The 13,113-nt window shown below is 40.5% G+C and overlaps 1 protein-coding gene across 2 annotated transcripts in view; it reads left to right on the forward strand.

Annotated features, from left to right (window-relative positions):
* The window catches only part of adcy8 (adenylate cyclase 8 (brain)), a 125,074-nt gene that overhangs the window by 97,198 nt on the left and 14,763 nt on the right, over positions 1-13,113 (forward strand). For both annotated transcript variants that reach the window (XM_026149144.1, XM_026149145.1), the window contains 2 exons: positions 3-175; positions 4,261-4,339. In XM_026149144.1, the coding sequence (XP_026004929.1) occupies positions 3-175; positions 4,261-4,339 (252 nt within the window). The remainder of the gene's footprint in view (positions 1-2; positions 176-4,260; positions 4,340-13,113) is intronic.

Genomic DNA, 13,113 nt, shown 5'->3' on the forward strand with positions numbered 1-13,113 from the left:
AGTATTTTGTATTCACTGGAGTGCTGGCGATGGTGACGTGTGCGGTGTTCCTGCGACTGAACTCCGTGCTGAAGCTGGCAGTGCTGCTGGTGATGATCGCCATCTACTCGCTGCTGACCGAAGCCTTCTACACGTCGCTGTTTGTTCGCTACGACACCGTCCACCACAACACAGAGTGAGTGCTTAGTGGAGGACATCCTCGTATATTAAATGCACTGTTTGTCTTTTTTGTTCAGGTGAGGTTTTATTCTAAGAGCAGTTTGTCACGGTCATGTGTCACGGTCCGGGCTCGGTGACCCAGGGGTTTGTGTTATTATTAATCTTTGATTTCCTCATGGTTTAGGTTTTGTTTATGTGCTTCCCTGCCTTCCTGCCCCACATTTCAGGTCTCTATGTTCTCTGTCATCCTTACCTCTGTGTTCGCGTGTTTCCTGTTTTACTTTGAAAGTCTGTGTCCTATGTCTGCTTTGCTTCCTTTGTCTTCTTGTGTCAGATTACCCCCAGCTGTGCTTCCCTCCTGTTTTCCATTCCCTCATTACTCCCTGGTGTATTTAAGCCGTGTTTGTTCCTCTGTCTGTTGTTGCATTGTACCGTCACAATGCTGTGTGTTGTCTCTGGGCTCCTGATTTCCATTGTTACCTCCTGTCAGCTCTTAGTTCCTTTGTTTCTATTTTCCTAGTTTTCTGAGTCTTAGTTCTCTAGCTTCTAGTTTTATGTTTTGCTTCTTGTATTTAGTTTTAGACTTTTTTCCAGCGAGTAAAGCTGCCGCTTTGAGTTTAGCTTTTTGTGTTTGAGTCTTGCGTTTGGGTCCTCATCCTGCCTGCCACACAGCCTAACCACGACAGAATGTGCCTGATGCCATGTGCAGTCAACTACTGGTTAGATTTAAAAAGTCCTGCTATCACTAAGTTGAAACTATCAAGGCTAAAACTGTTTTTTTTGTAGCTGGTTGTAGGCATGATTATATCTGCTGTAAGGCCGGACAGTTTCATATGGGAACCTCTCTGGATTGACTTCGTTTGTAGCCAGCCTCTAGTGGACATTAGAAGAACTGCAGTTTTTGGCACTTCCGCTGAGGTGCCTGCTTGTGTCAAGGTTCAAATCAAGAAGCTCCAATGTGTTAGACAAGACAGGCGAATGTGAGGAAATGTGACCTAAATACTACGAAGGACCTGCTAAAACAAGCTAACAAAACCAAACTTTTGGGAGATTGATTTTGAGGTCCTTTGGGGAAATGACAGAAAATCTCAGGGGAAAAGAAAGTAAAGCCCAGTTTAGCCAGTATTGTTTGCTCCATATGTAGAAATCACACATATCCCTTCTTTTGTAAAAAACAACAACAAAAAACACAGATCTGTTACTAACAGCATTTTTATGTTCATTTTTTTCCTTTTACATATTTGTCACATTATTGTTCAAATGTCTATAATGACATATTTTACCAAAAAATAAATGCATTTGATTAATTGAGTATTTTGCCTGTAAAAGTTAAATATTTCTACAGCCATATCTCAATGACAATGAAATGAACTCAGAGATACATTAACGTATACCTGCATTAATCATCATCATTTTCAGTTTTAAGTCTTTAATTTTATAAATAGATCAAAAATGCGAACACTTTGACATATATAAAGAATTCGTTTAAATGAGCCTCTTTCTTGTAAAAAGCCTGCGTATTTACAGAATCCCATCCTGGCCCGACTCCCTTAGCTTGCCTGCTTTTTCATCTCCGTGACATGCCGGCTGTGTGTTGTGGGCGTGAGTTGATTTACTTCAAAGTGCTTGAAGTTTTCCAATCTTTGTGTTGTTTCTATCGTAAGTGTGCCTCTAAACTTTAAAAAGATGATGATTATTTCTACCAAAATATGCACCGAGTCGTGAGCTTGTGTTTGTTTATTTGTGGGTGTTAGAGAATCTAAAGCTTTGTATTTGTTTTCCTCTGGCATCACTGCACACTAAAGGCTGCACGCTACATTTTGCTGTCACAAGCTGATCCTCGGCAGCGAAAACAAACGAGCTGTTATTTTTCGCTTGTTTTGAGATTCTGGCTCCTAACTCGTTGTAAAGTGCCTGGAGCTCCGTCTCCACATCTCTCTGAGCTGTTGATCCTCAGCGAGCCTCAGATCAGCCTCAGATCACGCAGAACATTTGATCCTTCTACGGTCTGAGCTGAAAACAAAGAATCGTGAGATTAAGAGAAAAAAAGTGTCGTCTTTTCATATTTTGCTGCAGTTTGTGTTTAGATCTCAACTTTAATGGAGAGCAGGTTTGTCACCGGTGCTGGGTTTCGAATGTAGTTTTTGTGAAGCAATATTTAGGTTATTACAAAAGAACATGCTGTGGATCACTGTTTATCATACTACATGTTTATTTAGGTTATTAAGAAAAAGTTTTCATGAAAATGAAAACCAGAAGAGTAAAAACTGAATGAAAATGTGACCACCTTTCATTAACAGAATGTACTCAGACAGGTTTTGCCTGGGAAAAAAAATCAACACTAATGTAAAACTTTAGAAGAGAAGAAACATGAATAATTTATATTTGTGTTTATCAAATGGTCAGAAATGCCCAACAAATGCATCTTTAGGGTAACATAGGCTCAATGCTTTTAATGTGGATCGGTTGTATTTATGTGCATAGCCAGTAGGGGTGGATGATATAGACTCGAAGTGATCTCACGGTATCATTCACATTGATGACATTTATGACAGTATAGGCAGAAAATACAACATTTTATCGATGTTTGCAGCTTGGAGGCAGCAAAATGTATCACTGCAAACAACATAAAGGCTGTTTCTATTCTTCATTTCCAATGAGCTACTGTTACTGATGCCAGCAGCAGTATAATAGTACAATAGCAATGACACAGCATAAATCAAACATGAGTACAATAAGTGTTTTCAGTTGAAATTTTACACAACTCAAAGTCTAACATAACTACTTAAAACGTTAGTTTAACAATAACTAGAGTAACGTTATTGTCACAGTCGTGGAAGCAGACTGTGTGGAGTGAGGAGGACCCAAGTGCAGACACACAAAACGAAACTTTGATTTAACTGAGGGAGAGCCGTTTGTTGCAGGCTGGTTAAACAGTCCAAAATAAAAAGGCAAAGGCGAAACTAAACGTGAGAAAACTCTTAACGTGAACATGAAGACATGGATACATGAAAACCTAGAAACATGGCAGAGAAAGGAGGACGATCGGACAAGGAATGAAGAGAACTCACAGACTAAATGCACACAGGAAGTGATCGGGGAAAGTGGAAACATGGGGAAACAGCTGATATGAATCAACAGAATGACGCCACAGGAGAAGTGAAACTAAACACACTGAATATGGAAACAACAGACCCTTCACAATAAAACAGGAAACATTATGAGATGCAGACATGGCAAGAGGAGCAAGATTAACATATCCTCCTGAGAACGGCTTTTTATGTCCTCTGCTTTTGGTCTATAACTTTTGTGTTATTTGAGCTACCCTTCTAAGTCCTGATGTGCTCAACAGAGGACATCCTGGCCTTTTCAATAATATTTCATTTGGTTGGGTGGCCTTTTTTAGATCTAACGAGGCAGGAAATTACAAAAAAAGTTAAACTGAGGGATACATTTTCCCTCGGTTCTCAGGAGGATATAATAAAAGTGCAGTTGAAATGTTTTCTACCTGAGGTGTTGTTTCTTGGGTTGAGCTTTTAAAAAAAGCTCTGCTTTTCAGCCATGTAACTGCAGGAGTACTTTCCATCCGCTATTTGTTCTTCCTGTCATATGGAGCACAGCTAGCGAGTGCTCCAGCAATCCTTGGTCAAGTCACTTTACTTTTGGTCTCGTATCGCCAGCTACTCATATCTCACCATCACATGCCTTTGTAGCCTGGTTGTACTTGTTTTTACGATGTGTTTTTGCCTCGTTGGGTAAAACAAGTTTATTGTTTCCATCTGTAGCTGAAATAGGTTAAGTGTCATGTTTAGTTGGAGGTATGCTCTCAACAACAAAGCCAAACTACTTCCATAGTACTGAAGAAGCTCCCCTTTTCCCTAATTGGCACTAAGTAACAAATAAAATCAGTAAGTAACAAATAAAACTCTAGAATTTCTCTGAAATTCTGGAGTTTTATTTGTTACTTACTGATTTGTTAACACAATTAATTGTTAAACGTCGACCATGACATGCCCCAAGTTTTTTTCCATTAACATGCCTGTCAAACAGACGAACAAGGGCTCCCGTTGAACAGACTCTTCTTTCTTCTCGTTCCAACAGAAACTTCCTGGGAACCAAAGAGACGTCTTTACTCCTGATGGCCATGTTCCTCCTCGCCGTGTTTTACCACGGCCAGCAGGTAAGACCACGCCAGCTTTAACTGTGTCCTAATCAGTGAAGGAATGGCAATTTACACATTTAGATTACTGATTCATCACCTATGAGTGGATTTGTTATGGGCTGGTGATTGAGTTAGAGGACTTCTTGGCTAAATATTGTTATTATCTACACCCATGCAGCTGATTTTTGTGTCTTATCAGGTGGATTAGCTTGTTTTTCTAAGCATCAAAATGTATGATTAAAGGTGACTGAAGGGCATGGATAAAAACAAAAACTGTGACGGTTCCTTTAAAGGATAGTAACAGAAATAACCAGAGTACAGTGGGCGTGAGGAACCCAGCATCTTTCCTGTTGCTATGCAACGGTCTAATTAGAGTTATCAGCTAACGTGAAGTAAAAATAACAGAAGAAGATGACAAACAGTTGGAGTTCAGATGTGTCCAAACATGATGACATAAACGGTTAACGACCTGCCACATTTAACTGGCCTCTGAGAAACTCAAAGCAAAAAACTGTCATTGCATCCTTTAAAAATGTGAATCACTCTTCCAGCTGTGGATGCTGTGGAATCTCAAATACTTTGGTTCCATACAGATGAGGTGACAGCCGTAGCTGTAAGCATTAGACATCTTTGCGTGATGACCCAGAGAAGGCAGGGGTAACATAAGACGGATGTAGCCATGGTGATGTCAGCCGTAGGTTTGTGAAGTCCTGCTGTTAATCCTTGAGCTGAGCGTTTTTGCCATCACCATCTTGGTGCTTTTGAAACCAGACCAATGAGGTGTGGATCTGACTGTGAAATCACACTCTGACTGAATAACCAATGAGCACGTCCTGTATAATCCTGCTTATGAGGAGTCTTATCCGTAACTGAGCCCTTAAACTCCTCAGTAAAGTGTTTACAGAGATCAGGGTGGAGGGAGGTCTTCTGTAGGACCTGAAGTCTTGTGTGAGCCGTATGCATCACCACCTGGCGGCCACTGAAAACAATGCAGGTTTAATGCTTGAGAAATTAACCTTCAGCCCAAAGAGGTGAGAAAGGTCGGGGTGTTTAAGCCTGAAATGAGTTCTTTTGAATCCTCCAGTTCTGTATATGAGGTTTGGGCTGAATCTGCACTTTACAGGAACCTGGGTGGTGGCAAGACAGTTCTAAGCAATTTGTATTTACCTCTTCTGGGTTTCTTGAATGCGGTCCAAGTGTAAGAAAGAAAAATCACTTTGGTTAAACCTCTTGCTGCCTATAAAAGCTGTGACACAGGGCTGTGGGTAGAGAACATTTTAATAACCGAGCCTTTAAACGCATCTGTAATAACATAGGAAACGTCCTGCCAGGTTTTATGATTGCATAATAAGCGACCGGAGTGTTTCTTCAGCAAAGCAAAACTGGCACAGACCACTTTGTTTACACGTCTGATACATTATACAAGCCATTTCTATAAAGATGCAGTGAGACTCAGTGGCCTGAAGGAAACCGGTACCACTGTGCCGCTTTCATGCTCTCGCTATGGCAACCTTTGATCATGTAGTTTAGCAGCTCGGCATTGGTCAGAGACGGCCGTAATTGAAGGTCTTTTGTAGCCTCATGAAAGTAGAAAGCAGCTGTTTTTGAAGTCATGCAGTGGCGTATTGATTTTCTCTGGGTCAAACCACTTGTTTGGCAAAGCAGAGACAATGACAGCTCACAGCATGAAACACTCGCAGCGCTGAAAAGCTGTTTGTGCCAGATGCATATGGCCAAGGGAAAAGAGAGCACACTAAAAAGACTATTTACCCTTAGCAGGAAAGTCCAGTGTGCAAAACAGGATCCAGCTGTTTTTTTAGTGCAGTGTTGATGAACTAAGTGGCTCCGTGTTTTCTGCTAAATACTCCAAATTATCTTTGGGCAAAGTGGATAATCGCTGACAGAGGAGCACTTTTTGTTTTCATTTTTCATGCTTAAGCTCACAGCAGGGGTTAAGTTACAATTTTTGTGGTATATTTTACTGTTTCAAGTTTTAAGTTCAAAAGGCAATCTCAGTGCTTTCCTGTCTGTTTATGTTACAGTTACGTTCCAGCCAAAGACATTAAAGCAGGATTTTGTCTCAGCGTCGAGCAAGACGTGGATCCAACTCCACTAAGCATAAAAGGATCCTTAGATCCTGTACATGTTCAGTCCTTTAGTGTCCAGCCTGGAAGCTTTTCTCTGACAGTAAACACAGGCTGTCTATAACAGCTTTACATACACAATGTGATGTTTGCAAACCCTCAAGCTGGAATCTAGACTTCTGGCTTTGGCGATTCAGGAAAAGCAATCAGTACTTTTCCAGTGTGGTAACTACAGTATTGCGGAAAAGTCACTTTATATTTTACTAGGAACATGGCAAAGCAGCTAGTTATTAGAATATATGCAAACATGCATGGGTATATAATAGTGCTGTCAGCGTTAATCTCGTTAAAATGACGTTAACACCAGAACCAGAACCAAAACAGAGTTTGTGCAATTCTAACAAGCTTAAAAGTCAATATTTGTTATGGCCACCTTTATTCTTCTACACAGTCTGAACTCTCTGAGCCAGCTTCCGCGTCTTTCTTTAAGTAGTCTTCAGGAATAGTTCTGCAGGCTTCTTGAAGGACATTTAAAGCTCTTCTTTGGATGTTGAGATTCAATGCGGCTGAGGTCTGAGGTCTGGGGAGGCCAGTCCATGATGGGTAGTTTTGATTTTACTGGATTGGATTGGATTACTGCAGTGTTTGGGGACTTTATCCTGTCTTTCTTCTCTGTCCCCAATCGGTTGCAGCAGTTGGCCCCGCCCCTCCCTGAGCCTGGTTCTGTAGGAGGTTTCTTCCTATTAAAAAGGAGTTTTTCCTTCCCACTGTCACCTAAGTGCTTATTCATAGGGGTTCATAGGATTGTTGGATTTTTCTCTGTATGTGCTATTGTAGGGTCTACCTTACAATATAAAGCGCCTTGAGGCAACTGCTGTTGTGCTTTGGCGCTGTATAAATAAAATTGAATTGAATTTGCCATGCTGAAAAATGAACACAAAATAATCCCCGACATCACTGACTGAAACACAGCCAGAAACCATGGCAGAAGCTCCGTCATGTTTTACACTTGGGGTAGAAAACACAGTTTATTTTGGGATCAAGTTTGCCGTCTGTACGAACCTGTGACCACTGACATTAACATTAATTTACATAATGCTTCAAAAAAACCTGCAAACATTTTCAATATGTTTGGACTGCTGTCAAAACACATGTCATTACCAGCATAACAGCAGGTTTTTCACCCCCATTTTCTATCTCATTTCTACTTTGGCAGCCGCTGGAACTAGAAAATACAACTGTGGCGTTAGTAATTGCACACAGGTTGGGCTGAGATTGGAGAAATTTCCCCAAAGAGCAGCAACAAGAAGCACGGAGCAGTTCTGACTAAAACGGACCAAAATATAGTGACACGACATTCTTTTGACTCACATCCGCTCCTCTGCCTACTAGTAATCGACTCCAACAGTAATCAGAAGTCTCACGTTTTCAGAATGGCCCGTGGTTTGTGTTTGAAGCAGAGCTCCAGCAACAGAGGCACACAGTGATGAAGCAAAACAGAGGTAATAATCGTTACGCTGAACAATGGCGTAATGAAGCTCTGGAATGAGAACAGGGCTGAAAACCCACAGCCCTGTCGTCCATTGTTGAAGAAATGCATGAACACAGAGGGTGTTAAAACATTAGTTAGTGCTTCTTTCACAAAAGACACTTATTGTGCTGTGGAGAAAACCCTATTAGAGCGGAGAGATGAAGGAAACTATTTCAGCCTTTTATTCGTCTTCACAGCCTCTTTCATTACGAGAGTTGTGGTTTTATTCAGCGCTCGTTATCTCTGACTGCTGTGTGTAATGTCTTCCCTGTAAAAATTTTCTCACCTTTTCCCTTGATGGTATCTGGAGCTGCAAGTGTACAGCTCATTATGCGAGCCCGGGAAAAAAGTGCTGAAAGTTAAGAAAAAGAAAGAGTTTTTGCACATTTATACAATAAGACAAGTTAATGCATCGACTTAGCAAATTTGGCTACTATAATATGTTTTTTGTTGTAGGTAGTTGATTATTGCATCAACAGATCAGCAGAGGAAACTAAGCCAGCAGCCTTTTGCGTAATAAATTAATGGTGGAAACACTGAAGCCAGATGAGGTTGTTGTTCATGAGTGCTGCTTCCTGTCAGAGCCGTAATTACATTATCAAACACAGCAAGCACGAAGCAATTCGTTACAGCCATTCAGAAAAAGCTCTTAATTTGAAAGGATTAGGGATTCTTCTTTTTGACACTCCAGTTTTCTGCTGAATAATTTTAAGACTCGAACATTAATCAAGGCCGCACTGCTGGCAGCAATAATACAACACAAATACAAGAAGAATCAAATAATAGCACTCACGTGTAAACCTCAATTCATTACATTATTTCACTGGCTCCAATATCTTCATAAGCTTTCCCAAAATAATAAGCGTCTTTATGCTCAGTCAGTGTAAGCATCGCTCAGTCTAACAAGGATATAAAAAGGACGACAAGGACAAGGAAGTCGTCATCTGACTGCAAGTAGTTGTAGCCTCAGTCTCGGGCTGTTCAGTATAACGATATATATCGGATGACGATATGAAAAAATCTATCGTTTCATTTTACGCTATCGTTTGTTTCATGGTGTCGCAAAATAAACTGTTTACGGCAATATTTTTTCATCGTTTTGATGGTCACTATAGTGAATATAACAGAAAGTTCTCTCTTTCTGTTATATTTAAAATAACCACACTACGGACGGATAAGCAACTGTTTTTACGCGTTGTCGTTAGCAACAACGACGGTAAACCCAGCGTGTGGCTCTGCTGTCCGCTTGTTTATTTTCCACCCAAGCCTTTCACAATAAAGCTGAAGATCCTGTTGAGATTTTTCAAAATAAACTGAAATGATGACAAACAGAATGACCAAAACAAAACAAATCGAGGACCTTATTTCTAAACGAGGGGCTCCCTCTGCAGCATGGACATGGTTTGGTTATGAAAAGTCTGACACGGACCTTTACTATGGAAATTATGCTGCCAAGCGGTCCCCACCTCAGACTCAAACATGGTAAACCTCTTCAACCACCTACACAAGAATCATGTGAAAGAGTAAGGAGAGAGTTTAGGGATGAGAAGCGAAAAAGAGCCGTCAGGTGCTCAAAGTAAACCTTAGACTCAAACATTAAAACTGGCTTTTCCCCGCAGCACGCCGTGTAATACTCACAAAGTAAATGGCGGCCGTTACAACTTATGTCTAAAAATGTATAGTTTCATGCATCGGTCAAAACACTCGACTCCAGGTACAGGACGCCCAGCTGGAAACACTTCACACAAGTCGAGTTGCCCGAAATTTACAGAATTTACAGAAAATGCTACATTTTTGTGATTTATATCGTTGTCGGGACGATAAATGTCTTATATCGGGATATGAGATTTTGGTCATATCGCACAGCCCTACCTCGGTCTTAAAACAACCATTTCAAAGTCATCAGGATCAGAAGTTCATTGCAAATGGTCCCAATAATTTTCCCAATAACAGTCACAGTCGCATAAGAGTTGGGATGTCTTAGAGTCAAGGGTAAAAACCCTCTCTGTGATGTACAATATTAATGATCTAAAATGCTGTGAAAAAGTGTTTGCCCCCTTTCCTGAATTTTTAGTTTTCAGCATATTTGTCACACTAAGATGTTTCAGGTCATCAAACTAATTTTAGTGTTAGACAAAGATAACCCCTGTAAATACAAAATACAGGTTTTAAATCAGGAGGAAAAAGGAGAGAAAACACTATCCAAACCTGGCCCTGAGTGAAAAAGTAAAACCTAAAATTGATTGTGCCACCCTTGGCAGCGAGAACTACCATCAAGTGTTTGTGATAACTGGCAATGAATCTTTCACTTCGCCGTGGAGGAATTTTGGCCGATTCTTCTTTGTAGAGTTGTTGTGATTCAGCCTCGTTGTGGAGTTTTTGAGCATCATGCTAAAGCATCTTGATCTGATTTGAGTCTGGAGTTTGACTAGGCCACTGTTTGTTTTTCTAGCCATTAAGAGTACTGGACTCCAGATTATTGTCCTGCATAACCTGAGTGATCTTGAGCTTCAGGGCAAGAACTGATGACTGGACTTTCTCCTTCAGGATTTTCTGGTAGAGAGCAGAATTCATGGTTACATCATTTATAGCAAGTTATTTTTACATCGGATATAACGAGATGCAAACTTTCCAAAAAGTTCCAATTTCCTTCCATCAGTCTACAGAATATATTCCCAAAACACTTCGGGATCATCAAGATGTTTTTTGGCAAATGTGATATGAGGCTTTGTCTCCGTTTTGGTCAGCAGTGTTTTCTCCCTGGAACTCTGTCACAGATGATATTTCTGCCCAATCTCAAGAACTCTGACCTTAAGTGAGGCCTGCAGTTCTTTTGAATTTGTTCTGGTTTCTTCTGTGACCTCCTGGATGAGTCGCTGATGAGCTCTTCAGTAAGCCAGCCTCTCCTGCGAGGGTTCACCACTGTTCCAGGTTTTCTCCATTTGTGGACGAAGAGATTCCAGCGAACCACGGTGAGAGACAAAGCCTTAAAAATGGCTTTGTAACCCTTCCATGACTGATAGTGATTTTGTTTCTCAGCTGTTTCTTTAGATTGTGGCATGATGTATTGTTTTGAGATCTTTTACCCTACCTCTGTTTATTGATTATTGGATAACTTCTAAATAGTTTTAGACAATAATCTGGCCTGGGTGTGGCTAGTGAAAATTCTGTTAATGATTTAACAAGAAGAGCAATTACTTTTTCAGATAGGGCCAGGTAGGTTTCAGTAGCTGTTGTCCCTTAAAAATGAAAAGCAAAAAGAACTGCAGTTTGTATTTACTCAGGTAATTGTTGTCTAACATTAAAATCTGATGATCTGGAACAGTTAAGTGTGACAAATATACAGAAAACTAAGAAATCAGGAAGGGTGTAAGTACTTTTTCATGCTCCCAAGCTCAAATATTCAAGCAGCTTTGATGTGGCAGATTTTTGAGCTTCCTGACAAAACCCAACGAGAGATTTGTGCCTCCTCCTGGTCTTCAGATGGGATCTTGCTTTGTTAGGCAAACGTGTAAACCAGTCCACTATGGAACCACTTTCACGTACAAAATGACATTTTTTTAAATTAAAAACTAATCGAGGGCTTATTGTCATTTCCAACAATGCGTTGTGAAGATTTCCAGGTGGTTGGAGCATAAAGGATAAAAGCCATTATTCTGACCTCACACTGAAGGCCAGTCATTGGACCACGTATGATTTAAACCAGAGTAGCCATCAGCCATGTCTGTCCCCCCTCTCCAGCTAGATTTAGCTGAAAGAAAAATGACAGGATTATTGTTTTTATTTTATTTGTTCGCCTAAATCTTCTTTGTTTAACATCCTCATACATTTTAATGCTCGTCGGGTTGTTGGGCTGTCACATTAAGGTATGTAACTGTATAAATGGAGATTACCTGCAGTAACCACAATGTGTGAGGTGACTGCAGCTCCTGTACTGAGTAACGTGTTCGTTAGAACAGGAGAGCGAGGTATTTTCTGTACAGTTAACAGAAGCCATCGGTGAACAGCGGAGGTCATGTTGGCTAACGGCAGAGCGACCCGCTCTTTCACCGGGCGCCATCTCATTATCCCACCGACTAACGGGGCTTTCAGGCTTTGCATTCGTAATTAGAAAAACAGAAAATGAGATTGAAGTTTTTGTATTCACTCATATGATTAAGTGACTAATTGTTACCGCGATTAATCACAAAACGGTTTCCGCTGAACGCTGGAAAGAGTCGCTTAAATCCTCGCAGGCTTTTCAGCCGGCCCTCAAAATTAGTTTTTTTTTTCTTCCTCTCATCTGCAAGTATTAAGTAAATGGTGGTGACTTTTGTTTGTCTCTAATGTATTCAAATGACTTGGTATTAACTGTGCATTCAAAACATCGGTTTGTGTTGCTTATTAGAATCCTTTTTCTGAGCTTCAGATTGATCGCACCCTCATGTTTTACATAATTGATCTGGCTTTTAGCAGATTTTTTAATTTAGCCGCCTGATCCAGAACTGCGGCTCAGCTTTTTCATCATCTAAATGAAATAAACAAAAGACTTTCCCCTGAACTTTGGTTGCACGTTTAAGCAGTTAAGTGATTAACAAGTGCCTGTTTAGGCTCGGGTGAGAACACAGACAGGATATGGATTTCCTGTTTTTTGGAGGTTGGGGAAGATTTGGGGAATATGTGGAGAATAAATAAATACATTTTTATTTTTAGGTATAACAGATAACAAGGATAAGGATGGTTGGGACCATTTCTCTCTCAACTTCCATCACATATGACTAAATCTCAGAAAATGTTGCACGGCTGCGAGGGTGTTTTCATCAGATATGATGGACACCGTCGGTAATGTAAGTAAACGACCCAACCTGAAACCAAGTGATAAGACCACAAAAGAGAAGCACAGAAGCATCTCATGTTAAATAAGCACAGAAACGTGTGGTTTCATCAGGTCCCATCATCCTGAGGCCTTTGGTTTTGCTGTTCTGCTTTATAAAGATCATTCTCCTTGTTTGTCTCTCTGTCTTTTTGTCCCTACCTGATCCCCATTATCATGGTGCACTTTCCCTTCTTTGCTACATGCCTTCATTTTCCTTTAGCTTCCATCAGCTCCTTATTAAAGCTCACATTTTGTTGGCTCTACTTTTCAGTTTTGGGGTGTCTTTATTCCATTCCTCTTTAGAATTTTAACAAAAGTAGAA

Source organism: Astatotilapia calliptera, chromosome 18, assembly GCF_900246225.1.
Source record: "Astatotilapia calliptera chromosome 18, fAstCal1.2, whole genome shotgun sequence".
Lineage (NCBI taxonomy): Eukaryota > Metazoa > Chordata > Actinopteri > Cichliformes > Cichlidae > Astatotilapia > Astatotilapia calliptera.